This window comes from Aquarana catesbeiana, linkage group LG03 (assembly GCF_042186555.1).
Source record: "Aquarana catesbeiana isolate 2022-GZ linkage group LG03, ASM4218655v1, whole genome shotgun sequence".
Taxonomy (NCBI): domain Eukaryota; kingdom Metazoa; phylum Chordata; class Amphibia; order Anura; family Ranidae; genus Aquarana; species Aquarana catesbeiana.
Genome location: NC_133326.1, coordinates 280189811 through 280217762, shown reverse-complemented (window position 1 = coordinate 280217762; position 27952 = coordinate 280189811). Strand labels below are relative to the sequence as shown.

Here is a 27952-nt window from a genome sequence, read left to right as displayed (position 1 = left end):
GGGCCTATAATGCTCTTAAGATGGCCCTGTTCGTGTGTAGAATACAATCTATGAGTGCTTGTGTAAACAGCTCTAAACTTCTCATTCCACAACAGAACGGAAATGACTAGAGTCTACAGCAAGCTGGTCAGTGCAGTCAGCTGAGTCCTCCACCGTCCGTCCCAGCATGCACCTGTGCGCTCCTCCCACCACACTGAAGTCCCGGAGACTGGCTGCCTTCCTCTCTCTGGTAAGATGGCTGGCGTCGAGGTGCAACGAGAGTGCCCAGGGGTGGAGGAGGAGGACGGTGAACGCCATGTGAACGGGGAGCTGGACGAGGACGAGCTGACGGCGGTGGGGGACAGTGCTGCGGGGAAGAAGAAGAGGAAGAAAAAGAAGAAGACCAAAGCGGGTGAGAGGAGGGGGCGCCATGTGTACAGACCGCTAAGGGCCCCAGTCCTCAGTGCAGGAGAGAGGCGTGTGTCTGAGATCTCCTAGCCTAGTGGGTGATGTGCAGCCCCAGCCATGTGCCTGGCAGGCGTCCTCATATGTTATTTATGACTTTATCCTCACCCCACACACTTCCCTTTTATTCTGAATCCTTCCTTCGCCATTCACCATATCCCAACAATAATAAATGCATTTTGTCTGCATGTGTCCCATCACTCATCCCAGGAGGGCTTGTGTCAGCAGTGGAAATTGTTCAAGCTGCTGCTGTATTGAGCTGGCCGTCTCTTCCCGGGGCTGGCCGTCTCTTCCCGGGGCTGGCCCGCCTCCCGCTGTAACGACATATTCGGCGACCCATCGCTGTTTGCTACGGAAGTGACGTTCCGTCGCCGCCATCTTGCTACACCCCACACTCGTCCACAGTAAGGATACACTAAGAAGGGGGAAAGCGGACATGCTGTTTTACCCACTGGAGTTTTGCATTTTACATGTATTTATAACGGTAAAGTGAGTTTCTATAGTGAAATACAGTACTTACAACTCCGTCTGCTTAAAGTGGTGTTCCGGCCGAAATTATACTTTTTAAATAAAAATACCCCTATAATACACAAGCCTAATGTATTCTAGTAAAGTTAGTCTGTAAACTAAGGTCTGTTTTGTTAGTTTATAGCAGTAGTTTTATAAACTTACAGCAGGCCGTGGGCATCTGAAGCCAGACTGTATTTCTTCCTGTATCTCATCCTTGCAGATCTCGCACATGCTCAGTGCAGCACAAGCAGTGTAATAGGTTTCAGGTCAGGTTTCCATAGCAACGGCAGTGTTAGAGGAAGTTGCCGCCCCTTCCCAGAAGGCATTGCAAACAGGAAATGATGCGATGGGCCGCAGCCAGGGAGGAGGAAGTTAAAAATGAATACAGCAAATATACAGTGGGTGCTGAGAAAAAAAATATAAAAATATCCAATTCATTTACAGTGCACAGTTTATTGAGGGATGCTGAAGAGTTGTAAAAGTGGGTGGAACTCCACTTTAAATGTTGAATTTTAAAAGCAGCAAACTTCTGTCAGATGAGCAAACCTGTGAGATGAGCAGGGTTGCCACTGCTTTTAAAATGCAAGATCTAAGTAGTCAGACGGAGTTGTAAGTACTGTATTTCACTATATAAACTGACTTTACTGTTATAAATACGTGTAAAATGCAAAACTCTGATGGGTGTAACAACCTGTCCGCTTTCCCCCTTCTTAGTGTATCTTTACTGTGGAGGAGTGTGGGGTGTAGCAAGATGGCGACGGAACGTCACTTCCGTAGCAAACTGCGATGGGTCGCCGAATATGTAGTTATACCGCCTCCTGATGACGCAGAACAAGATGGCAGCATGGGACCAAGTGAGAGCAGCGGGTTGTTACAGGATGCTGTTGGACTTGCTGGGGGTGTGAGGATGTTTATGGAGCATAACCCAGCAAACTAGGTAAGAAGGGGATTGGCACTACCTCTTCACTACCGCGCCATACAGGAAAGATGGCTACAGCTGGGGTTGCCACCTCATCCTTTTAAACCCAAACACGTTTTAATTACACAGGTTCTGAGGCTAATTTAATGCAGATAAGGCACCAAGTGAGTTTAATTACCACCTTAATCAGCCACAGAACCTGTGTAATTAATGTGTTCGGGTTTAAAGGGATGAGGTGGCAACCCTAGCTACATCGCCGTCTCACATTACCAGGAGGGCGTCTATGGACGTCCTCTCATGATCGCATATTCTGCGGCATACCGCGGCATGCTCTGTGATCGCTGTGTCCTTGGGACACTGCTGATCACAGATTAGTGTAAAGAACCAATCACAGCGGCTCTTTACCTTGTGATCAGCTGTGTCCAATCACAGCTGATCGCAGTGTAAACAGGATTTGCCAGTAATCAGCATTCCGATAAGCGGCAAATCCACACAGGGGACATCTACACTAATACTCAGGGCACCGATTATCAGTGCTGCTAGCCATCAGTGGCACATATCAGTGCAGCCTCATCAGCGTACATCAGTGAAGGAGAAAAATTACTTGTTTACAAAATTTTATAACAAAATCGAAGAAAAAACTTTTATTTTTGTTGGTCTTTTTCCGTTTGTTTAGCAAGAATTAAAAATCCCAGTGGTGGTTAGTTAAGGAACAGCTGCCACAGTTGTACTGTGGCAGGTTGGCTGTCCTGGGCGAATCACCGTCATTGTACGTTGGCCGCTTTAAGACCACTAGGGGGCGCGCGCGATGCCGGAGCGCGATGGCCACCTGCGATCGCTCCTGAGACAGAACGGGGATCTGTCAATATAAACAGGCAGATCCCCGTTCTTTCAGGGGAGGATAGGCAGATCTGTTGTTCCTAGTGATTAGGAACAGCGATCTGTCTGCTCCTCCAGTCACTACACTGTACCCACAGTTAGAAACACCTCCCTAGGGCACACTTAACCCCTTGATTGCACCCTAGTGTTAACACCTTCCCTGCCAGTGACATTTATACAGTAATCGTGGCTATTTTTAGCACTGATTGCTGTATAAATGTCAGTGGTTCCAAAAGTGTGTCCATTCTGTTCGCTGCAATGTCGCAGTCCCACTAAAAATCGCAGATCGCCATTAGTAGTAAAAAATAATAAAAATGCCATAAGTCTATCCACTATTTTGTAGATGCTATAACTTTTGTGCAAACCAATCATTTTTTACCATTTTTCTACATTTTTTTGGGGGGTATATTTATTATAGTAAAAGTAAAAAATATAGTTTTTTTTCCCCAAAATTGACGGTCTTTTTTGGTTTATAGTGCAAAAAAAAAAAAAAGCAGAGGTCATCAAATGGCACCAAAAGAAAGCCCTATTTGTGGGAAAAGAAAGGATGCCAATTTTGTTTGGGTACAGCATCGCACATCCTTGCAATTGTCAGTTACAGTGACGCACTGTCGTATTGTAAAAAATGGCCTGGTCATTAAGGGGCAAATCCTTCTGGTCCTTAAGTGGTTAAATACCACCAAAAGAACACCCTATCTGTCTAACAAAAAAAAAAGTTACAAAATTTGTTTGGGTGTAGTGTTGTATGACAGCGCAATTGTCATTCAAAGTGTGAGAGCGCTGAAAGCTGGAAATTGGCCTGAGCAAGAAGGGGGTGAAAGTGCCCTGTATGCAAGTGGTTAAAGCTGACCTCCATGAAAAGTGTAACCCCCCCCCCCTCCTTCACTGATCACTGCATTAAAGTGGTTCTAAGAGATGGAGTTTTTTTTTTTTTTACCTTTATGCATTCAATGCAAGGCAATAAACCTTCTGTTTGCAACTGTCCCCTAATACTCACCTGAGCCCCATCTCGATCCAGCGATGTGCATGAGAGCAGCGGCTCCCTCCCTTCTCATTGGTTCAGACAACCTCTCATGCAGCTGTCAGTCACAGCAAGTGAGGAGGGAGCGGGGGGCTCAGGGCTTGGGAACTAGTATGCATGATTCCCCCCATAGCAAGCGGCTTGCTATGGGGGCAGTCTGTGGGAGGATCGCAGAGTGCCGGCAGGGGTTCCAAGTAGAGAAGGATTGGGGCTGCTCAGCACAAAACCATTGCGGGGGAAAGGACTCCATTAACCTAGGGCAGAAACCATGGAAGCTATAAGGACTTATGTGGGTCCTGAGTCAGATTTTTGCATCCGGTCTTTGGCCTTTGGTAGTATGCAGCAGTAGATAGTTGTTGCCACTGTGTAACCTCCATAGCATAAAGAAGGGGTCTGTTCAGTGCAGAGGTAAAGTGGAACTACACTACATCTGAGCACCAGAAATGCTATTTAAGTAATTTTTAATATTCAAAGCAAACTCCTCCATGCTTTATTTTGATGAGAAATCACTCTGATATCCCCCTCCTAGAATTCCTGGCTGTGGCCATCTTAAATAAGGGCAGATGATTCATGTAGCATTTACTTCCTGGCATACATCTGCCTTTTGCTCTGGCATGCAAGCAGGAAGGTGTATTTAGCTGGTGAAAACCCATCCTGAAGACTCCTGGGATGTATGACATGCTTTGTCTAGGCATGGAAACCAGGAAGCAACTGAAGAAATGTAAAAAAATGTTTAAAACAAGTCAATTTGACATACTTTCCTATCCATTTACTAATGTTAGCAGCATAAGGATTAAAAATAGTCAACGTTGATTGAGAGAGTGAAGTTCCACTTCAAGGCTGGGTTGTTGGATACATTATTTGATGGCACGCTGGAGCTTGGTTTTAATCACCTCCGACACTTCCTGGGAATGCTATAGCACTGCAGCTGCTCTATCTTCCCAGCCTGACAGCAGACAGAATCCTGGCAGTGGTCCAGAAAGTCAGCCTGAGAAAACTGTCACTGTAGTTCATGCAAGGCTTGCTGTCTGGAAGTTGAGTAGTAAAAGGAAAAAGAAGCTCACTGAGCATCTTGCCTTCATCCCATGCTTCCCTAATACGGATGCTAACCTCCCATACTCTGTCCAAAACAAAAACCCTTTTTACTGTATTTCAACTTTAAAGCAATGATTGAATTTTGGGACCTGCCATACACTGTCAGTTTTTTCACCTTAATGCATAGGATGCATTAAGGTGAAAAAACACGAGGGTTTACAACCCTTTTAAAATAATTCTAATTCCTCCACAGCGATGTGAAAGACTCATTGCCAGTTATTGCAAACGTTTGACTGCAGTTGTTGCCGCCAAGAGCCAGCCTGTTATTAGGTTAAGTGGGCAATTACTTTTTCACATGGGGCCAGGCGGGATTGGACAGTTTTTGTCGCTTATTAAATTAAATGATTTTAAAACTGCATTTTTAATTTACTCAGGTTATCTTTGTGTAATATTAAAATTTGTTTGATCCGAATCATTTAAATGTGACAAATATAAAAAAATAAAAGTCAGGAAGGGGCAAATACGTTTACACAGCACTGTAGGTCTGTTTTTAATAGTAATTATCAGGAGGTGAGGTCGATCTCTGAGTTACCATTCATGCTCCTGTGAAAGCTGTCTAAGGCTGGATTCACACCTATGCATTTTTAGTGCTTTTTGCATTTTGCAGATTTGCACTACAGAACGTGTTCCATAGGAAACCATGTTAAATGGACTGTAGTGCAAATCTGCAAAATGCAAAAAGCACTAAAAATGCATAGGTGTGAATCCAGCCTAAAACCCTTGCCCTGCTTGCTGCTTATAGGGTTAATTGATGTGAACAGCTGCCCATCTTCATGTGCTTGGATGTTTTGCTGAGCTCATTGCAAAGCATCTGATTAGCGTCTGATTAGCGTCCTATGCTTAGCTGATACTCTACAGCACCAAGCTCATGAAATCATGAATACTGCCAAGTGTAGATAGGAATCAGACAGCCCTTTAAAAGGCTGTTTACAGCAGCCCTTAAAGCTACTAAACCCACAACAGTAAAACCATTCTGCATATGCAGTAAAGCATGCTTGTTATACTCACTGTGGAACCTAAGGGTTTAATCCTCCTCATTATGTCAAAAGGCTGTTTGATCCTGTCCTTTCTGATCCTCCTCTTCTTTTACCCTCCCCAATCCATCTCTTGATAGAACAGAGCATTGGGGGCACTCTGCACATGCTCCGTTTTGGTGTGTAGTCCTAGAGAGCTTTTTTTTCTTGGGAGGGTGCATGTAATCAGCACAGGGCCAATCGGCACTGTCCAGGCAGAGGGTTAGGGGTCCTGCATCCTCATAGGACAATCAGAAAAGGATGAAAACTCCTCTTACAACCAGTGTGTTGAATGAGAAAATTACCAAATTCCCCTATTTACACATTGGAGATGGATGGGGGAACCCTCCCGCTGAGCTATTGTATTCTGATGGCGTGGACACTTTCCTGTGGTCAGAATACACTGACCAGCACTGCTGGCTTTAGCTGGCAGTGCTGATTGAGCGCAAAAATCAGACAAGGCGGTTGTACAGAAGTTGATCGGTAGATTGGCTTCTGTGCAACCACCCTGCCCATACATGGATTGAAGCTTGGCCAGTCCCTGCTGAACCGGCTGAATTTCGATCCATGTATGGGCTGACTTTAGGAGCGTGGGAAGCTGAGAATTTTCGAATGCTCCTGATTGGCTAATGGTTTCACTGGAAAATAGACACAAATATAACTGGGAAATGTACAGCTTCACTAGCTGTATTGTAGTAGTCTTCGTCTTTGAGCCTTCACAATCTGGATAACATTAGTTTACAGTAAAATTCAAGCAATAACAATTTCCTCTTGTAAATATTGACCTGTGCCTGATTTACCTAACTTGAACTGCATGTAATGGATAGGGGTTACTTGAATATCCTTCAATACTTCTGTTCTTTATTTTAGGACAAGAACCCGAGAAAGGAGGAGAAGCAGAAGCAGCCCAGATTATAGATGATGTGACAAAACAAATGGGGAAACAAGCACTTGAAAATAAAGATGAAGAGGAGGAAGGTTTGTCCATCTTGTATTATCTGAACGTCTGATTGTTGAGGGGGTGGTGGCGGCAATGTACCAGTCTGACACCCTTGTGGTTTCTATTTTTGTACCAAATCAATCTGCACACCTTCAATGCATTTGCAGCAGTGCATTTCTCAAGAATTTTAATGAAGCTGTTTAGTTCCCATGCCTGTAACAAAACTATATGTATCCAGTGCGATTAGGACTATAGATCCTGATTGGCATTTATCTGTCTTCGACCGTCTAGTGACACCTGTGAAAAAAATCAGCTTGTTCCCCTTTTTTTTTTTTTTTTTTTTTCCCCCATTTCGCCTAAATTTATACTGGATCCAGTTATGTTCTAACTCTCTTCTTCTGTGTTAAGATGGTGATGGTAAAGGAGATGGAGCAGCAGGGAAGAAGAAGAAAAAGAAGAAGAAGAAAGGAGGGGGTAAGCTTGTCTTAAAGTAGATCTAAAAGCAATTCCCAAAATATCTTAACTCTTAATTTTTTTTTTTTTCTTTAGCTTTCATTAAAATAATACCTTTTTTTGTTTCTGTCTTGAAGGTCCTTGTTTAGGAACTTTTTTTTTTCTATGGGATGACCAATGTCTCTCTATTGTGTCACCCTGGTGCACATACCCCTGGTGAAGGCTAAAATTGGCTGTGCCGACACACATTGTGCCGGTATGGTCCAGCTTTGTCACCATCAGGAGCCTGATTCAGAGCAGCAATGCACAACATCCTAGAATGAATTGTGTAGTCATAAAGTTGTTTAAAGAGGCTGGAGTAGATTGACAGCATTGAGATGCTCTGTCTGACCTTTTCTACAAATGTGGTCTAACTTTCTGATTACCGTATTTATCGGTGTATAACACGCACCGGCGTATAACACGCACCCCAAGTTTAGGAGGGAATTTTAAGGGAAAAAAACTTACATTTAAATGCCCATCATTGCAGCCTTGCCCCAGTGCAGCCTTGCAGCTCGCAGTTTGAAAATCCTGTGATCCCCTGCGATCCTGAGCTTCAAAATCGCCGACCGCGATTTGAAAATGGCGCCGAAATACACAGAGCCGGTCCTCGGCGGCTCTCGTTCACTTTCGGCTCCACTCGTAGTCCCGCCCGGGATGGGCGTGACTGTGAACGGAGCTATCCGAACTTAGCCGAGTACACTCGGCTAGGTTCGGGCGGCGCTCGAGTGAAGCCGAAAGTGGCCGAGAAGACGGCTCTGTGTATTTCGGCGCTGGCGGCGCCATTTTCAAATCGCGGTCGGCGATTTTGAAGCTCAGGATTGCAGGGGATCGGCGTATAACACGCACCCGCGATTTTCCCCTGATTTTAAGGGGAAAAAAGTGCGTGTTATACGCCGATAAATACGGTATCTACTCTTTATAATTTAGGGTGGAAGAAAGTCACATCTTAAGTCTTTTTTTTACACACGTCTTGCCAGAGTAACGGGACCTGGTGCAGGCATGTTGGGGCATGATCCTCGAAGCCAGTAGTAGGGGCTCCTAATTATGTGGCACTGATTGACAGTGCTAGTGTCATCAGGAGCCCATCCTACTGGCTTCTGATAGTCCCTGATTAGCTGTTAGCTTTCCATGCTGGCTCAGTCGCAGTTCTGGGGGGGTGCTTGTTGGAGCAACATAAGACACATATATGCAGTGGCTGTGCGTTAAGGCTCACCCATCCTACGCAACATATATGCGTATTGCTGTCTTTTAGTGCCGCTAATACATCAGTTTAAACTGCTGGTGAGTATATAGTATATATCAATATACATATATTTAAGGAGGACTAAAGGTCCAAAAATAAATCTTCAAAGAGGATCAATCGGTCAATTATAAACAGCTTTATTAAAGTATATTTAGTAATGATAGAACATGAAAAATGGCAAAAACATCCGACATAACAAAGTTAAAATGCCAACATTGTCAAAACCATACAAGAAAGCAGCTGCAGACACCCACACAAATTACACATCCACCACACACTCATCCAATCCGAGGGTTGAATCAAAGAGGCACTAGTGCAAGTGACTGCGGATGGAGTATAATGTGGTTTAACCACAGTTGGCCAGTCTATGGCTTGAATGGTAGTACAGGGCCAGATGTATTATGGAGTATGAGGGATGGATGGCTGAGTCTGCTGAAACAGTCAATCAGTGGTACATTTGCATAGTATAGCCTTAGGTACAGGTAAAGGCTGAATGGCGTCTGCACATCGATATACTGAATGGAAGCCAAACGGCTAACCTGGCTGTTTAAAGCTGGACTGTAAGCGGGAGACGGGTGTGGATAGGAGCAGTGTGCGTGCAGTATCTTGCTAGGAGGGTGGCTACATGTGGTTGAGTTGGCGTTCTATGGACAGTATACAGAAAGTAAGTGAGTGCGATCTCACCAGTCCCCAACCATGCTGAAAGCTCCTAATACCTCATGGACAGAATCCACATGGAGGTAGTCCACCAGAGCACTCTTCGGTTGTCCTGCTCCACATGTGCAGTATCGGTCCACAGGTAGATAACGTGGGTGTGGGAGTCTGCAGGGTCTGGTCTAGGAATGGACATCACAGGGTAATGACGCCGTGCTGACCTTTTTGGTTTGTGAACATGAGCTTCTTCAGAGCCAAATATATATCGTTATACAGTAGTAGAGGTCGACCGATATGGGTTTTTCTCTGGCCGATGCCGATATTTAGAAATCGCGGTGGCCGATGGCCGATATATGATGCCGATATATTAGGCCGATTTTTTTTCTTTTTTTTTTTTCCCTTCATCTCATAAAATCTAACAGTTAGACCCCTTTCACACTGGGGCTTTTTTCAGGCGCTTTTGGGCTAAAAATAGCACCTATAAAGTGCCTGTAAAACGGCTCCCCTGCAGTCTCAGTGTGATATCCTGAGTGCTTTCACACTGAGGCGATGCGATGGCAGGATGTTAAAAAAAAGTCCTGCAAGCAGCATCTTTGGAGCAGTGTATACCACCACTCCTGCTCATTGAAATGAATGCGCACCGCTGCCAAAGCGCCTGCAAAGCGTTTCAGCAGCAGCGCTTCATGGGCGCATTTAACCCCTTCCTCGGCCGCTAGCTGGGTTATAAGCGCCCCGCTAGCAGCCGAATAGCGCCGCTAAAATGACGGTAAAGCGCCGCTAAAACTAACAGCGTTTTACCATCAACGCATGCCCGCTCCAGTGTGAAAGCAACCTTAAGTAATAAGTGATACAGAAAATTTTTTACATTTAAACATTTATTAAACAAAACAAACCTCCAATCAGTTCACTTGTATGTATAATTTAGATTAAACAAAAAATAACTATATCTTAAATATTAAATACACAAAAACAGGTAATCAAAACTTTTGGACGAAAAAAAATGGGCTTACTTTACTGCTTTTTTTTTTTTTTTTTTTTTATTTCATTAATTTAAAAAAAAAAAAAATTGCGTTTGAAAGACCGCTGCGCAAATACCGTGTGACATAAAATATTGCAACAACCGCTATTTTATTCCCTAGGGTCTCTGCTAAAAAAAAATATATATAACGTTTGGGGGGTTCTAAGTGATTTTCTAGCAGAAAATACAGGATTTTTACTTGTAAGCAACAAGTATCAGAAAAGATTGAGTCTTTAAATGGTTAAACTGAGAACTTCTACACACAGAGCTCAGTCTATTGATAAAAGAACTTGAAAAGATACAATGTATCTTCTTATCAGACTTGGCAGGCTGCCCAGGGAGGAGAGAATCCTCTCCACAGATAACTCCAGGAAACTTGCATTGACTTCTATTACAGAAGTCATTAGCAAGTCCCTCTGAAGTTATAATCTGCTTTTTTTTATCAGCACAATCGGGATTAAGTAAAAAAAGCCAAATATCAGCCTATCGGTTGACCTCTATACAGTAGGTGTAATTTTGAGACAGATGGAGCTTTCTTTTGGTGGTATTTTGTTAATCACTGGGTTTTTGTTTGCTAAACGAAAGAAAAAAGTCCAAACATTTTGAAAAAACCTTTTTCTTGATTTCTTTTATAAAATCAGTGTAAATGTCCCCTGTTACATGAAAGCCAGTTATCGACTTTCCTTTCCTCAGACAGTGACAGCGCATTTGTTTACATGTCAAACTAATTAAAAACGACTGCGCTGTCCTATATATGATGTGATATAATTAGTAAAAATAAAAATTGAAATGAATATAGAAAAACAACTGCGACTTCCTGCGAGATACACACATCAATCAACAATTTCCAATATCAAGTCGCGCTAATTTCCATAAAGTGAATCCGGGCAGTGAATTAAAACATTTCAACCTTTCTTGAATAAAAATCATAAATATATTTATTCAAACTGCACAATATAAACAGTCCATTCTATTGATAGTAGATATCCATTGTGAAATCAGCACACAATACACCCGGGAATAGTGATGAGAGAAAAATCTGCCTTCCACCTTCACACACACTGCCGCTTACTGACTCCAATTGATCTCTTATTACAGGTGATCAAATGCGCTTCTGGCTTAATACCCAGCCCGGGCCTTTTATGTATACAGCCAAGATCTCAGCGTCTTCCCAGGTGTTAAACCCCTTACAAAAAAGCTTCCATAGCATAAAATCTTCGGGTAACTTTAATGAATAAAAAGAATATTGCACTTACATTTGCACAAATAAATCCATGCAGTGCAAAAAACTGAGACGGCCAGCTCTCGATTGCAGCCCGTGGTTCCAGGACTTGCGTGTATCACGGTGACGTCAGCATGTCGCTCCTCACTCTGCGTTTTGTCACACCTGACAACGTCCTGGGGCTGTTACATGTTTGTTTACATGTGATCAGCTGTGATTGGACACAGCTGATCACATGGTAAAGAGCCAACGTCATTGGCGCTTTACCCTGATCGGTTATGTGCTGTATCCGAGAGACACAGTTCACAACCGGTTTGCGTGGCAAGAATGGGAGTTCGTCAGAAGAGCTGTCCTGCCCAGCTGTCGTTGTACAATAGGCCGGGCGGGAAACGGTTAAAGGATAAAAAAGGTGAAAAGGGAAAAAAAAAAAAAGACCATGAGGATAATTTGAAATGCATAGCAGGCCTTCCCAGATCATACCTGTGCCTCCAGCCTGCTCATTGGGCAATGAATCTGCATTATCAGCTCTGTCTAATGACCATGGAGGTTATCTGATGTAGTGATCTTTTTTGTGCACTGTGGTAGAGGTTGTGTAAGTCACAAGAGTGGCTTTACAGTACTCCTTTGGCAAGTAAAGCTATATACACATGGATTTTTCTGTTTCCCTATAGTTCCAGTTTAAACAAATAATTATCCATTAGATTTAATGGTTTGTTTTTAAAGAATTGTAAAATAATTTTTCATACTTTATATTTTTAGCTTAAATAAGTTTAAAAAAAAAAAAAAAAAAGCATTACAATCAGATAAATGCATTTTTGTGCACATCTGTTTTTGCTGCTGAATCTTACCGATTTCTTTCCAGCTTCTAAAAGATTTGAGAGGAAAAGTTGCAGTGTTAGAATGATGAGAATGAGGTGGGAAAATGGAAAAACATAGGCAAATTCATTTTATAGGTCTTAATATAAACAATAGGAAAGAGGTTTTGCTACCTATTTTAGGAAACCTTTTCCTAACATCCTTCTAGTAAGGAAAAAAAAAAAAAAAAAAAAGTCGCCAGCTTTAAAGGGTTAGTTCACCTTCACCAATAAAACTGCCTTTGCAGATGGGTGATGTCTGTAGATTAACTGTGCAACTCTGACCAAAATTGAATGATGCCCTTGCTATAGGTGTAGGCCATTTGCGTAACTCATGAACCATGACTTGAAAACTCCCAGGACCTTGCTAGGATGTTGCTAAGCAAGGCCTAGTTGTTACTGTTCACCATCACAGGAGTGAGCTTTTTTCCCTGATTCAATCCTCCTGACATTCGCTTTCTCTCCTCTGATGCAGTGGCTCTGAGCTCAGTGTTTGAGAGGTCACTCCTGTGATGGAGAAGGAGAACAGTAGAAGCTGGGCCTCACCTAGGCCCCTTTTGCAATGCTGCAACTTGAAAGCCGCACGGTTTTACTGTGATTTTGATGCAATTTTGCCGCGATTATGACACGATTTCAGGCTAGACCTAAGTAGTACAGGGACTACTTTGAAGTAGTGCGACTTGAAGTCACACAGATATGAATGGTCATCATTGGGAATCATGGGGTACAACTTGTCATGTGACTGTCCAAAGTCGCAGGGAAAGTCGCACAAGTGTGAAAGGGGCCTTCGTGTCCTTCGGGCCTGGGCACAGTGTACTTTACATAAGTAATGATGACACAATAAAATCCTTTATTTTAAAAGTAAGCCATTAGCAGTTTTACTGCTCGTGGAGAAAGGAGCTATGAGCACAACGTGTTCAGGATACTGAGGTTCGTGTTTAATTGCATGTTTAATAAATGAGTTCTGATTATTATCTTGATTTTATTGCAGCCAAATCGCAAACAGATCCACCTTCTATTCCTATTTGTGAGCTGTTTTCAAGTGGGGTTTTCCCAAAAGGACAGGAGTGTGAATATCCAGCAACCCAAGATGGGTATGTATATGAGAACATGAAAGGTTCTGAACTTTTTTACACATTGTGCTTTAATGGTTATTTAAAAAAGCAGATGTCAAAAGTCATATAGATGACTGTTCCTGCAGGTTAATATCTGACTTTCTATGTATTTTTGAAGTTTTGTACTTTGCTAGTGAGGGATGGAATACCATTTAGACAGAACACTTTTTATGAAACCAATTTTAGGATTTGGCAGAGATTCTCCAGGGGGTTGCAAAACAAGATATGCTTACTATGATGGTATATTGAGCTTTGAAACTCGACTCCAATCAAAATGTTCATTTTAGATAGAGAGGGAAAAGATTGGTACATCTGTCTGATTTTTATTGCCATTTTTGTTCATACCCTTTTCCTATTTCCTTAAGTGGTAGGGCCAATAAAATCCTGACAAATATTTTACCTTTTTCCTCATTCAAAAAAAAATTGCTGCAATTAGGCTTTATTGGTCTGTCACTCAACCATTTCTCCTTTGGTATAATTGCTGATGAAAAGCTACCATTTTATGTCATTTTCTAGGTTTGAGTATGCATTCATGAATTTATTTGCATATTTCTCAGACGGTCTGCGGCTTGGAGGATAACCAGTGAAGAGAAGAAAGCGCTGGACCAGGCCAGTGAGGAAATGTGGCTTGATTTTAGACAAGCTGCTGAAGCTCATAGACAAGTGAGGAAGTATGTTATGAGCTGGATAAAGCCAGGAATGACCATGATTGAAATCTGGTAAGCTTTTAGTTTGGCATGCTCTGGATCCACATAAAATAGGCAGATTGAAAACGTTGGTGAAGGATGTGTTGGCATATAAATTATAGGGGTCAGAAAAATCCTCTTTTTTTTTTTTTTTTTTTTTGTTCAACCGCTTCAATTTTTGTAGGTATTGTATACACACTGAGCAACTGTATACCACATGCTAAAACATATCCTTGCAAAACCAATCTTTCTTGTTGTAATGCTGTAACTGGAAAAACTGATTAGTAGAAATGTTACTAATGCATTTTTTGTTTGTTTTTCAGTGAAAAACTGGAGGACTGCTCTCGCAAGCTTATTAAGGAAAATGGACTGTATGCTGGGCTTGCTTTTCCTACAGGCTGTTCCTTGAATAACTGTGCAGCCCACTACACTCCCAATGCTGGGGATCCCACAGTGTTGCAGTATGATGATGTTTGCAAAATTGATTTCGGAACACATATCAATGGTAAGGTGCTGTGATTCATATTTATATAGGCACAGTAATTAAGAAGCCCATAGTGAGTAGAATGTTAAATATCTTTTTCTTTTTGGCTTTTCTCATCTCAGGCCATATAATTGACTGTGCTTTCACAGTCACATTCAATTCAAAGTATGACAAGTTGCTGGAAGCCGTCAAAGATGCTACAAACACTGGAGTACGGGTATGTTTCATAAAGACCTCCTTGAATTTTTCATCTCAAGGATGTGTAATCAGTTTCTGATTTCTTTGATTATTTGCCGCCATCAGTGTTCCGGTATTGATGTTCGCCTTTGTGATGTTGGTGAAGCAATCCAGGAAGTTATGGAATCGTATGAGGTTGAAATTGATGGCAAAACATATCAAGGTATGCATATAGACATTCATTTATTGCTGACATAAAATAGGTTGCAGTATACCTTTTGTGAAGCCTTTAAAGTCTGCTTATTTTTACTTCTAGTAAATTTTTATTACATTTTCAGCATAAATGGATAACATGCAGTTATAATAGCATAACATAGGCAATAGTAGGGGAATTCTGTTAAAAGTATGGCCAAAAAAAGCCATATTTCTCTTGTGGGTCACAGGTCTGCACCTAATTTTGCTCTCTTGTGACCCAGAACCAGCTGACAGTGGGCTGCCGGGGCAGAGCTGCTTCAGGCTCTGGAAAGATTCCAACCATTTTGCAGGGATCCACCCAGCTGCCTGATTGGTTAACTGTCTCTGTGTTGGTTGGAGCTGGAGCCAGCTGTGCCCACCTCCTCTCCTGTTTGGTGCTGCAGGAGTAAGGCGGAGAGCGGTGACTGACATACTGCTCCACTTCGAGCAGACTGAAACTTGAGCCATCCGTGGTCATGTGATCACTAAGTTTTCGCTCTTAGAGCCGACGTGAAACCGCTGAAGCATCACACCAATGTTGCAGCATTGAGGTGAGTATATGTTTTGTTTTCTTGAAACCCTAAACTTCACCTTTTAAGATCATGTGCATCTTGTAAGTCCCAGTTTTATTCAGTGGGTACAAGTTTGTATCATCCAAACAACCAGAAAAATCCTGTGTATAGTGTCCTACAGTAAGTGAGACTGCAGCTATATCTGAATACAAGATAAGTGCAGACTAGAAAAAAATGGTGCACTGTCCATTGAAATCATTAAAGTGCTAAATGTGCTTAAATATCCTAAACCAACTGTCAATATTCAGTTAGTAAAATCATAAAGTACTTTATTGATCCATGAGTTTCTGCAAGATGGCAGTTTGTTTAATGAGTTATTGCACAAGAAGTCCTTATGATGTTACTAATTGAATCTTAAAGTGGTTGTAAACTCTGTTACACCACTTCTACCTACAGGTAAGCCTATAATAAGTCTTACCTGTAGGTACTGTAAATATCTCCTAAACTTGCACCATTTATTCACTATATGCGCTGGTGCCGACGTCATTGGCGCATACGCACTGAAGAAACAGCTGCTGGTGGCGTTTCTTCAATGGCCACGCCGTGACCGGCGGCTTTGCGCTCCTGCGTGGGAGTGACATAATCATGGTTCCGGCTAATCACAGCGTCAGAGCACGCGAACCCAAAAGTAACTTCAGTGGAAGATGTCCATCATGGGAGCGGAGTGCGAGATGGAACTGCAGGGCATCGTTCTAAGGTAAGTATTTCATAATGAGCTAGTATGTTCAGAGGTTTTACAATCTTTTTATTGTCAGTTGGTTTATAATATTCAAACACCTTTAGCACTTTGATTTAAGAGGACAGTGCATCATTTTTGTTTTTCAGGTGTGTATCATCAGCAGAGAAAATACTAACCAGAAATAAAAAGCGAAGAGAAAAAAAAAAAATGTTTGCAAGGAGTGGGGAAGAAGGAAGGGTAGGATTAGAGGAATGTAGGCTGTCAGATGAAAGTGTATGGGTGTATTGGATGCAAAGATTTTGAACCATTATGACTTTTTGTGGGCATCTAGTGAGTTTTTTATTAATGAGGAACAGGTCAGTGTGCTGTTTAACGTCAGTAGATTGTATGAATTGTTTCTTCAAAGCTTTAGTTTGTTTTGCTGCAAGTAGTACAAAGGTGGCCAGTTTGAATTGGGATTTAATGAGGAAGGGAGGTTTTTTAAGTGAAGGAGCAAGTGAATAGGGCACAAATCATTGAATTCCAGGCATGTTATATTTTTTAAACCGTTACATTGGTTCAAGCTGGACCAATGTAACTGTATATATACCATACCTTGCCGATGCTCCTAAAAGCTGGAAGTCGCTGAAGAAGGCACCCCCACTTGTTCACTTGCTTCAGGGTCCTGTGCTGAGCTGCTAGGCCTTATTTATTATGAATACAGGAGGCTGGCTGCTCAGAATAGGAATATTTTGCATTTTCTCAATGACTTCTGGCGGGGCATTGACTTGTTCAATCAGAACAATACTTTAATTTAAAGAAAAAAAACATTCTTTAAATGGTGTCCATGCTGAACGGCTGACCTCCTGTATTCAGAATGCATTGGCCCTCATGGGACCTGGAAGCAAGTGGAGCTCACTGGAGTAGAGTTGTCTACTTGTGATATTCAGCTTCCAGAGGGATAGGCCAGGTATGGCATATGCATAGTTATATTGGTCCAAGCTTTAAACTTCTTATTGAAAACTCTGTTGGATTATAACTTTTTAGTTATTAAAAACCAGGCTTTATACCTAATCTACAGCCATAAGCATTTGATGTACTTTTTTTTGAATATACGGTTGCTTTTGGATACCAGAGCATTCTCTCCAGGACTAATACCTTTTTGATTGTTTTGAATAGCCCTGTTTGTGGGCAGATATGGGAAAATTTTAGATTTGCCCTATTTTTATTGAGTGGGTTCAAATTCTTTTCAAACTTCTGAAAGAAAAAATTGTGCTACAGTGGATATAAAAAGTCTACACACCCCTGTTAAAATGTAAGGTTTCTGTCATGTAAAAACATAAGATCTATAAATGTAATGTGACCTATAAACTGTACAACTCAACGGAAAAACAAACTGAAATCTTTTAGGGGGGGGGTAAAAAAAAATAAAATAATTTGCACACCCTCTTATAACTAGAGATATAGCTGTGTTCAGAATTAAGCAATCACATTCAAACTCATGGTAAATAGGAGTCAGTGCACACCTAAGCTAAGTGCAATAACTGGAAAACTCATGGATCACAGGCCTGATTAAAAGGAGAAGTTCAGCCAGAGCTCGTTTGGCTGGGCTTCTCCTATGGGTCACAGGAGTGCAATTTGTTTTGCACTCCTGTGACCCATTTTTAGCAGAGAGCGGGCTCAAGTCCGCTCTCTGCTGATGTCACAGGAATTAATCCAGGCACCGCATCACGACAAAGTCTGGATCCGCCAGGTGCCTGGACTGATACCCATCTCAGACTCTCGGCGAGCCACTGAGCGCCTGAGACTACCGCTTCCTGCACCTCCACAGCTGAGGGTGGGGCAGAGAGCTGCTGATTGACAGTCATCAGCTCTGCTCGGGGAACTGTGAGAACCGAGCCATCAGCGGTGTTTGTTCGCTCGGTTTTTAGTGCAGAGGCGGCGGGGGACAGATGCAGCATCGTATTCTTCATATGTCTAGGCTATGGGGTAGACTGGCAAGACAGAAGTCTTTTCTTATGAAGAAAAACATCCAAGCCCGGTGAAATTTTGCAAAAACACATCTGAAGTCTTCCAAAAGCATGTGGGAAAATGTTTCCTGGTCTGATGAAACCAAGGTTGAACTTTTTAGCCAATATTCCAAAAGATATGTTTGGCACAAACACTGCACATCTCCAAAAGAACACCATACCCATCGTGAAGCATGGTGGTGGCAGCATCATGATTTGGAGCTATTTTTCTTTAGCTGGAACAGGGGCCTTAGTCAAGGTACATGGAATTATGGACAGTTCCAAATACCAGTCAATATTGGCACAAAACCTTCAGGCTTCTGCTAGAAAGCTGAACTTGAAGAGAAACTTCATCTTTCAGCATGACAATGACCCAAAGCATACATCCAAATCAACAAAGGAATGGCTTAACCAGAAGAAAATTAAAGTTTTGGAATGGCCCAGCCAGAGCCCAGACCTGACTATGATTGAAAATCTGTGGGGTTGTCTGAAGAGGGCAGTGCGCAGGAGATGCCCTCGCAATTTGACAGATTTGGAGTGTTTTTGCAAAGAGTGTGCAAATATTGCCAAGTCAATATGGTGGACTCATACCCAAAAAGACTGAGTGCTGTAATAAAATCAAAAGGTGCTTTAACAAAGTATTAGTTTAAAGGTGTGCACACTTATACAACCATATTATTTTAGTTTTTTCGTTTGTCCAGTTATACAGTTTATAGGTCACATGGTGGAAAAAGTTCTGAAATTATTTATCTTTGTCATTTTTTTACATCAAAGAAACCTGACATTTTAACAGGGGTGTGAAGACTTTTTATATCCACTGTATATGCAGATTATGTCAAAAAAATTTTCTTAGGAGGTACTGGACATTCTTTAGAATCTGCTGTTATTTTCTACCTTTTTTGGGGGGCTACTTTTTAACTGGAATAAATCTGTATTTTTGCCTGTTAGTGATTTAAAGCTACCTTTACCCAGCTTTGTCACTTCAGTTAGTGTTTTGTTTTTTTTTTTTGTTTTTTTTGTTTTTTTTTAAATACCTAAGCAGTGGTGGTGTTATTGCTTGCAATTTCTTATTGCATAGGTTGCTGCCTTTTTATAAATCTTGTAAGAAATTTAATGAGCTTCAAAGCTGTCAATAGAGTTAGTGTTACTAAACCCACAACAGTAAAATGAGTCTGTATGCTTGTTATACTCACTGTGGAATCTAGAGGGTTATTCCTCTGCATTGTGTAAAAAGGCTGGTTTGCTCCTGGCTTCTCTGATCCTCCCCTCCTTCCACTGACTCCTAATTATTTACTGATAACACAGTCTATGATTTCAGACTGCACATGCTCAGTTTGGTGTGTATTGCGTGCGAGGTTTCTTTATTTCTTTGGAGGATGCATGTGATCAACACAGGGCCAATCGGCACTGTCCAGACAGATGGTCAGGGGCCTTGTAGTCTCATAGGTCAGTCAGAAAACTCCTCCTACAAGCTTTAACCAGTGCTTGGCTGGACACTGATAGTCACAAGACTGCTGTATACTGCTGAGAAAAAGTATGTAGCAGTTTATATTTGCTTTAATTTAATTTTCATGTTCTGTGTACTGTGGGAGAGCAGATATTGTGACAGCAGGGTCCTGGGTTTAGTAACACTTTATCCACTTGCCTACCTTCCTGCCCAGGCCATTTTTCAGCTTTCAGCGCTATCGCACTTTAACAATTGCGCGGTCATGCTACACTGTACCCAGATTACATTTTTATAATTTTCTTCACACAAATAGATCTTTCTTTTGGTGGTATTTAATCACTGCTGGGTTTTTTATGTTATTAAAAAAACAAAACAAAAAGACCAAAAATGTTGAAAAAAATGTTTTTTTTTTTTTTATTTGGTTACAAAATCTACTGACAGAAACTAAGTAATTTTTCTCCTTCACTGATGAGGCATTGGTGGGTGGCTTTGCTGGATAGTAGTGATAGGCGGCACTGATTGCTGGCACTGGTGGGCACTGATTGCTAGCATTGTTAGCACTATATTGTAATCAGGGCACTGATGATCAGTGTCCTGATTACATGCCTAGATGTCCCCCTGCGTGGAGATGCCGCTGATTGGCTCTCCTCGCCACACACTCTGTCAGTGTGAGGTGAGGAGCGCCGATTACCGGCATCTCCGTGTTTACATTTGACCGACTGTGATTGGACACAGCCGATCATATGGTTAAAGAGTCTTTACAGAGATCAGGGTCGCACCGTGTCCTATGGCCACGATCGTTGCGTTGCACGCCAGAGCGGCCATTCTGGGACGTCGTCATATGACGGCGTCCCAGAATGAGAGCCGCACCGACCCGCCGTCATTTAATAGTGGGCGGCAGGCAACTGGTTAAAGTACGTACTATCAAACCTGAATACAAAAGTAAAATATAATCATGTTGACATCTCCTCTTAGCCGCTAGTAGTGTGCAGGATGGCTTCCAGATGCTGTTCTCTCTGAGATATCTCTTGGCATATCCATAGCTTATATAGTCTGATCTGAAAGTGTTTGTCTCTGAACCTGCTCTAGGGCTATTGTTTAGTATCACAGAGGCATAATCGGAGGGAGCACCACAATTTGCCCTTCCGTGTACTAGAAAAGGCTCTATTCTCACAGGTACAGTGAATACTGAAGTGCCTAGAGCCCAACACATCAACTGTCCCAGCCTCTGCCCAAACTACACTATTGCTTGCTTCCCTCCCATGAATCAGATCAGAGCTCCTTTACCTTAGAGGAATATTTGCCCCTCAAAAATTATGTGCCTATCAGGTGTAACCACATCCTAGTGACATTAAAAAAAAAAAAAACACGTTTTCACACTCTTAATGGAGAGCTTTGTCAGGGATGCATAATGTCACAATGTGTTATTTCTTCTGTTTGACATTTTAATTGACATATCTGTTTCTTTTTAAATGTAGCGAGCAGTGGTCCTGAGACCAGCCAAGTTTAACCAATAAAAAAAATTAATAAATTGAAAACCTCCATATATAGAATTTTATAACCACAGTTGATCCAGAGGAAGCCCAAAACCCTTATTTAGCATAGTTGTAGTAATAACATGATGCATATATATCAGCCTCATCTGGGGATGAAAGAAGGAATTTGAGGATGTATGCACATCTACTTCTTGGTTAACTCCTCATTGAGACAAACAGTCCATCTGAAAGATTCAAAACTTTTCTTGGGTGCATAGTTTCTTAAAGTCTTCACCCCAGGCCTTTGCTTTCCGATCCATCCATTCCCCTTTGCCTGTATTTATATAAGTGATCTGTATCCCTCCTAAATGGCTGTTTTTAATACAAGAAATGATTTTGTTTGCTTTATTAACTGCAGCTTGACATTGCATGCTGCTGTTAAGGTATCTACGAAGACACCCGGAGATCAGATTCTCAGTTGAGTGTATGATGCATGCATGTGTTTACCTCCTGCATAACTTCACATTTTATTAATATTAATCCTCATTTGTCATATGGTTGTCCAATCAAATGGTGCACTGGGGGGATCATTTTTGCCGCACTGTAAAGCATTGTGGGCATGGGATATGTATACCCTTGTACAATTCTTTTTTTTTTTTCCCCCTCTCTTAAAGTTGGGATAGAGTGTGTATTGGTTCTGTTTCTTAACTTTTTGTAATGTGACTTTTCTTTTAAGTGAAACCGATTCGAAATCTGAATGGTCATTCTATTGGCCCTTATAGAATACATGGTGGAAAAACTGTGCCCATTGTGAAAGGTGGTGAAGCAACAAGAATGGAGGTACATGTTGCAGTTGATGGCACTTTTTATCTCTGTTCATTTTATAGTATATTGAAATGGAAATGACAAAAACTCTTTTTCAGGAGGGTGAAGTGTATGCAATAGAGACTTTCGGTAGCACCGGGAAGGGAGTGGTTCATGATGACATGGAATGTTCTCACTACATGAAAAACTTTGGTGTTGGGCATGTGCCAATTAGGTAGGAGACTCTTCTGAATTTTTATATGTTTAAATGAAAATACTGCTGTGTACAGCAGTACCAATGTTTTGTATCTTTACATCTTTGTAGTCTTCCAAATCTGTCTGACCGGTGTTTGTGTATGTATTGAAATGCAATGAACAAATCTTTTAGTTTATGTGGAAAGGAAAGGCTAACATGTGCTTGCACTCAAGGACGCACACTTGCTGCTGACAGTAAACACCAATACTCAGGTGTGTGCCCTTGCTGAGACCACATGTTTAGAAGGATGTGTTGCTTTTTTCCCCACTGCTATTTTTATATATATATATATATATATATATATATATATATATATATATATATATATATATATATATATATATATATATATAGATACAGCAGTATAGGCAAAGAGGGGGAAGCGTTTCTCTTTCCCCACATTTAAAAGTTCTCATTCACCCCCCAGACCTGCTCTGGTGCTTACATCCAAATGCTGGCATTGCCTATGCAGTGAGAGCCCTCACACTTGTAAGAGAAGTCTCTGGAGACTTGTCAAAGATAAGTGGAGGCAGCACTGAAAAGATGGGGACAAAGGGGTTGCCAGTGAGGCGAGTTTACTACCTCTTATGTAGAAGGTAAATCATTCCAGACTCCTCCACGGGCTGCGAGTTTAGTCTGATGGGAGACCATTTGCTGGATATAGAATAAGTGCTTAGTAAAGTATTACAAAAAGGAAAGGTGTAGAGGTGCACTGCTTACTTACTGTCTATAACACATCCTAGGTAGCTGGCATTCGAGAATTATTTGAAAGACCGAACTGGGTTACGTTAAAGGCCAAGTTCACCTTTTCAAGCAGAATTTCACTTTTCATAATAGAAGCCTTTTCTAATGTATCTTCTGCCCAAGCCTTCCCAATGTGCTTATTTCCCACTTACCTAGCCCATGGCAGCTTTAAATCTTCACACTCTCTTTTCAAAAGTTCAATAGATGCATTCTAATCCCTGTCTTTCTGTACCATCATGTGACCAACTTGGGGAAACTTCATATCCCATCATGCACTGCCTTACTGCAGCACAGAATAGGGTGCATTTTACTTCTCTGGAACATGCCTTCCTCATTACTGGTTTTAGAAAGCACTGCAACACTGGGCTGAACTAAGGTAGAAGGGAGCAGTCTCCTGGAGGAAGAGGGCAGTAGCACAGTTTGAGAAAGTTCTTCAGCAGCTGACCTCATTAAAACAATCTACTAATGGCTCTGACATCCTGCAGGACGGATACCGGGAAGATATGGAGTAGCTTTTTATAATAAAAGGGCTGAGGCAAAGCCTGCTCCAGAACTTGGGGACAGTTTTTTGTGTGTGTGTACGCAACAGAGGTACATTAATGATATATTGGAACATAGGAAAGCTGTACTTTTGAGAGAAAAGAAGTGAACTTGGCCTTTAACCCCTTTTGCGCTGGCGCCTCCAGGCCCTTTAAGAGGTTTCAGATGCCGGGGGTGAGGTTTATGATCATGTGACTGCCGTGATTGGCTGCAACATGATCAGAAAGCTCCCGACTGTGAGCTTGTCGTAACGCACAGTGCGTGCACTCTCGGCACATCTGCATTTACCATAATTCACGCAAATATGTGAACGCTTGGCACAAAGGCCCACCCGCATATTTGCATGAGGCCGGCGCCAAGAACATAGGTTGATCTTTATTATCCTACTATATCCTACTTTAATTTGGTGAGCTTCATTCTAGCTGATATTTTAGCGTTTTAAGTTTTTTTCAGAATTTAAAGATATTTTTTTTGTTTTTTCCTTTTTCAGACTTCCAAGAGCTAAACACTTGTTAAATGTCATCCATGAGAACTTCGGCACTCTTGCTTTTTGTCGCCGATGGCTGGATCGACTTGGGGAGAGTAAATACCTGATGGCACTAAAGAACCTGTGTGATTTGGGTATTGTGGACCCCTACCCACCCCTCTGTGATATCAAAGGCTCCTATACAGCACAGTTTGAACATACCATTCTATTGCGCCCAACCTGCAAGGAAGTTGTGAGCCGAGGAGATGACTATTAAAGCTGATTTTGAATTTGCTGCCTGTTTCTAAATACTACTTCTGTGGAAGCATATTGTAAGCGTTATTTGGAGAAGTGATTTCCTAATGTCAGCACCTCAAATTGGAATAAATGTGGATTAAAGACATGGCTTTACTAACATTGGGCAAGGCTAACTTTCAGAGCGTTTAAAAAACCGGAGTATTTGTTCAGCTCATTGGTTCAGGGGAATGTTAATTATGCTAAATTTTATGTTTAAAATATTTTGCATTTGAGATGCTTTTGAAATATTTATATTCAGATATATTGGCACAAGTTTCTTGAACTTGTCTCTGCAGATACTAGCATTGCATTTTAACTCCCTGGAAGCTTTTCCTTAATTTTTCTTTTTTGCTTAAAAAAAAAATAAATACATTTAAATTTTCGAATCAGAAATCCTCCGTTTACAAAGGAGCTGAATTCTCCTTTGCTGAATTGCTGTGTGTAGGTTGACCAGGCTCTTATCTAGGTTTAATGCAGGCATTTGCAGTATGACTCCGGAATCTATATAATGTAAATAATTGTGACTAATGGGTTTTCAACATTCTTTGTTCTAGTGACACGTGCACCACAATATTTTCAGATCACATGGGTGTTACAAATGTACCTGTTTATTTGCAACATTTATCACATCATACACCTTTCACTTGCCTCAGATGTTTTTAAAGGAAAAGTATAATAGTTTTTAGACTTATTTAGGCTGATCTTTTAGATTTTAAAAGTAATTTATTCCTGAAAATATTTTAAATACTATTTTATGGGTTTGTTTATACATGTTTTCACATAACTTTCCCACTTCAATTAGGAAAAAAAAAAAAATTTAATTTGGAAAATGTGTCAATCCCATTGTGTTCTAAAGTTCAGGACTAATAGAACTGACTCACTATAATGATGCACTGATTGATTTTGTTGAAGTTTTAAAAGGTGGAGTATCAGGGATAAGCTATTATGTGACTTGCATATTGTACATGCACTTATTATAGACTTTGCATAATTATACCTTACTATGAGGATGGCTGACAAAAAAAAAAAAAATACTACTTTGGCCAGTCACCCCTAGGCTCTATGTTGGAAAATCAATGTCTTTCTCCATACCTTGGTGTATTTTTGTAAGGGGCAGTTTATGATCGGTAAAAGCTGTATTCATCCATCCAATTTTAAAATATATACATCTGAATGCATTTTATATCCATTCCGGCTAAAGCCTCCCCCCCTCAGGATACCATAGTGCTTTTGAAACATTTTCAGGAGCTAGTATTTAGTGCAGCCTTGAACAACCAGGGTGCCTTGGCAAAATGGCTAAAAATTACCCAAAAATTGTATACAAGCCTGCCTTTTAGTTGCACAGCGCCACAGGTTTTCATTGTGCACCAGTTACAGCTTTCTAGCTGTTGACACCCTAACATCCAATTATATCAGTTGATAAGGATATCTGGTACCTGCATAGCATCCTTGTTTGACCCTCCCCTGCCCTCTCTGTCAGCACTGGGATCACATTAGCTGAATGAGGGAGAAGAGAAACACTGGAATACTAGTTAGTACCAGTGTGCACAGGTGTATTTGCTTTGGAAGAATAAACCACTTCTAACGAGTGTCCTATGTGTGTGGATTTTGCTGCGGTAACCTATTTGTTTCGTATTTTAGAATGGTGTGCTGCAAGATTGTGTGCAATTTTAAAGAATGCCTTGGCTGGAAAAAAAAAAAAAAGGTTGAGGAACACTGGTTTAGCATGTTTCCTACATCACACTGGGCATTTAAACATTTTCAGAAATGTTGATTTTCACACAGCCGTAAGCTGGTTATTTAAAATTTACTTAACTATGCAATGCCAGCAGATTGTAAGGGAGACCTAGGATTATCAGGCAACTAGCGTGTGTATATATTGCTTTAAAATTATATACCAAGCTGCTAATAACTTCTGTACAGGGAAAACAAAGAACTTTTAAGAATAAAAAGGTCTTTCTTTACTCTAAAAATCCATTAGTTGGCCTCGCACCAGTTACATGCTTAAAGGGGAGTTCCACCCAGAAATGGAACTTCCGTGGATCTGATTCCTTCACCCCCCCCCCCTCCAATACCACATTTGGCACCCTTCAGGGGGGAGCGAATACCTTTCAAAACCAGGTATCCGCTCCCACTTCCGGGGAAAGATCGCCATGATCTATCTATGTACGGATATGTCCTAAGGGGCTGAAGTGGTTAAACTCTCCTCCAGATGTATTAGTTTACAGGGATGAAACAAACCATTTAACACTGGCAGGATTAACAATGATCAGCTTTTATTTATGTAAAACCTTTATCCAAGGGGGGAAAAAAAAAGTTTGCAGTAACTAAAAATAAATTGTGAGAGCTGGACCTGGTTTCAATTTGTTAGTGTATTTAAAGCTGCTAGTACTTTAACACAGCGCAAAGACAAAAGGTGTGTTACTGGCCAGAGCACCAGGTGACAACAGCAGGCGAAAAGCCTGCCAAAAAAAAAAAAAAACTGCAGCCACCATATCTAATGATTGTAAGCTGCAGTATATGACATTTTTTGGTTTAGGGTTTAATACTGCTTTAGGGAACAGGTTGACATGCTACTGGAAACCCTTTCCAAGTCCTTATTCTCCCAGGCAGGCCCATGCTAAGCAACCTGCTATAGCTGTCATGTAAATTTGTCAGGCTCTAGGAGCATGGACTAAGTGCATGTCTGACTAACCCAAAATTTACCTTACTGATCATTCAGCTAGGGAAAGTCTTGAGCCTGTATCCACAGCACTACACTACTGTGCTCACTGGTCTGTGGATGCTATTTGTCTCACTTCCAGAAGGAGTCTTATATCTGTTAATTGCAGAGAACACTTGCCTAAATGTTGGTCCTATTGCTTATGCCTTTTGATGAGCAATGTCTCTGGGGTTTCCCTGGCCAATGTTACTAAAGATGTGAGTTAAGAAAAAGTACTCTTTTGCCCCAGCAGAAGAAACCTAAGTTTCAAGCTGAGAACACCTCATACCTCTAAAACGAAGAGTTTCTTTCGTGTTAACATGCCTTCAAATCTCGTCCTTGGTATAATACCCAGTTTAATTGCAGATTTTGGACTCTGAGTCTACAGACCAATTCTCCTCGCAAGGAAGGTAGGTCTCCCGACAGTGTGATCAAAAAATTCTGAGATGCCTGGGTACGGCCGACCCCAGGCAGTTTGAGTCTTGGCCAGTTGAGCAGGAACTGGCTGAGATTTTAACTATGTATGGGCAGGCTGAATGTACCAAATTGATCGATCAACTTGTGTACAACCAGCCTGCTGGCTTTTACATGCAGTTATCACTAGTGGCTAGTATAGCCACTAGCAGTGTTCACTGTCTTCTCCCACTGCCAGAATACAATGGCTTGGTGGGAGGAGTTCTCCTGTCAACATTGTGTTGCTAGGGGATTGGGCAAATTTCTTTCCTGAAACCCGTGGTTACAGGAAAGGAATTTGCTTTGTGTATGGCCTGCATCTGTGGTGTCCAGGGGTTTACAGGCTAGAATTTCTCTCATTACCAATGCCCTGCCTGTGTTCCTGTCCAGGAGAACAGATCTCGATGCTGCGCTTGGCAGTCCCCCAAGCTCCAGGAACCATTGCCATGGTTCCAGAGGAGGAAGCTCCAACCTGCTTCTTGTTCCCCTAAGGCAAATGGATAGTTTGCCCTATCTTCGATCTGAAG

At 41.5% G+C, this 27952-nt stretch overlaps 1 protein-coding gene across 1 annotated transcript; it reads left to right on the top strand.

The window, feature by feature from the left end:
- The first annotated feature begins 172 nt into the window (after window positions 1–172).
- METAP2 (methionyl aminopeptidase 2) lies at window positions 173–25860 on the top strand. The gene is made up of 11 exons (XM_073620155.1): window positions 173–391; window positions 6752–6859; window positions 7230–7295; window positions 13299–13401; window positions 13980–14141; window positions 14432–14613; window positions 14715–14809; window positions 14896–14992; window positions 21901–22004; window positions 22088–22203; window positions 23999–25860. Exons 1-11 carry the CDS (start codon window positions 235–237, stop codon window positions 24249–24251), a joined length of 1443 nt encoding a protein of 480 aa, XP_073476256.1. The 5' UTR covers window positions 173–234; the 3' UTR covers window positions 24252–25860.
- Window positions 25861–27952: the final 2092 nt, after the last annotated feature.

Coding starts and splice junctions, on each gene's coding strand:
- METAP2 (XM_073620155.1), top strand. CDS start 235: ATGGCTGGCGTCGAGGTGCAACGAGAGTGCCCAGGGGTGGAGGAGGAG. Junction 7,296..13,298: donor GAAGAAGAAGAAAGGAGGGG/GTAAGCTTGTCT, acceptor ATTTTATTGCAG/CCAAATCGCAAACAGATCCA. Junction 22,005..22,087: donor GTGAAGCAACAAGAATGGAG/GTACATGTTGCA, acceptor ACTCTTTTTCAG/GAGGGTGAAGTGTATGCAAT.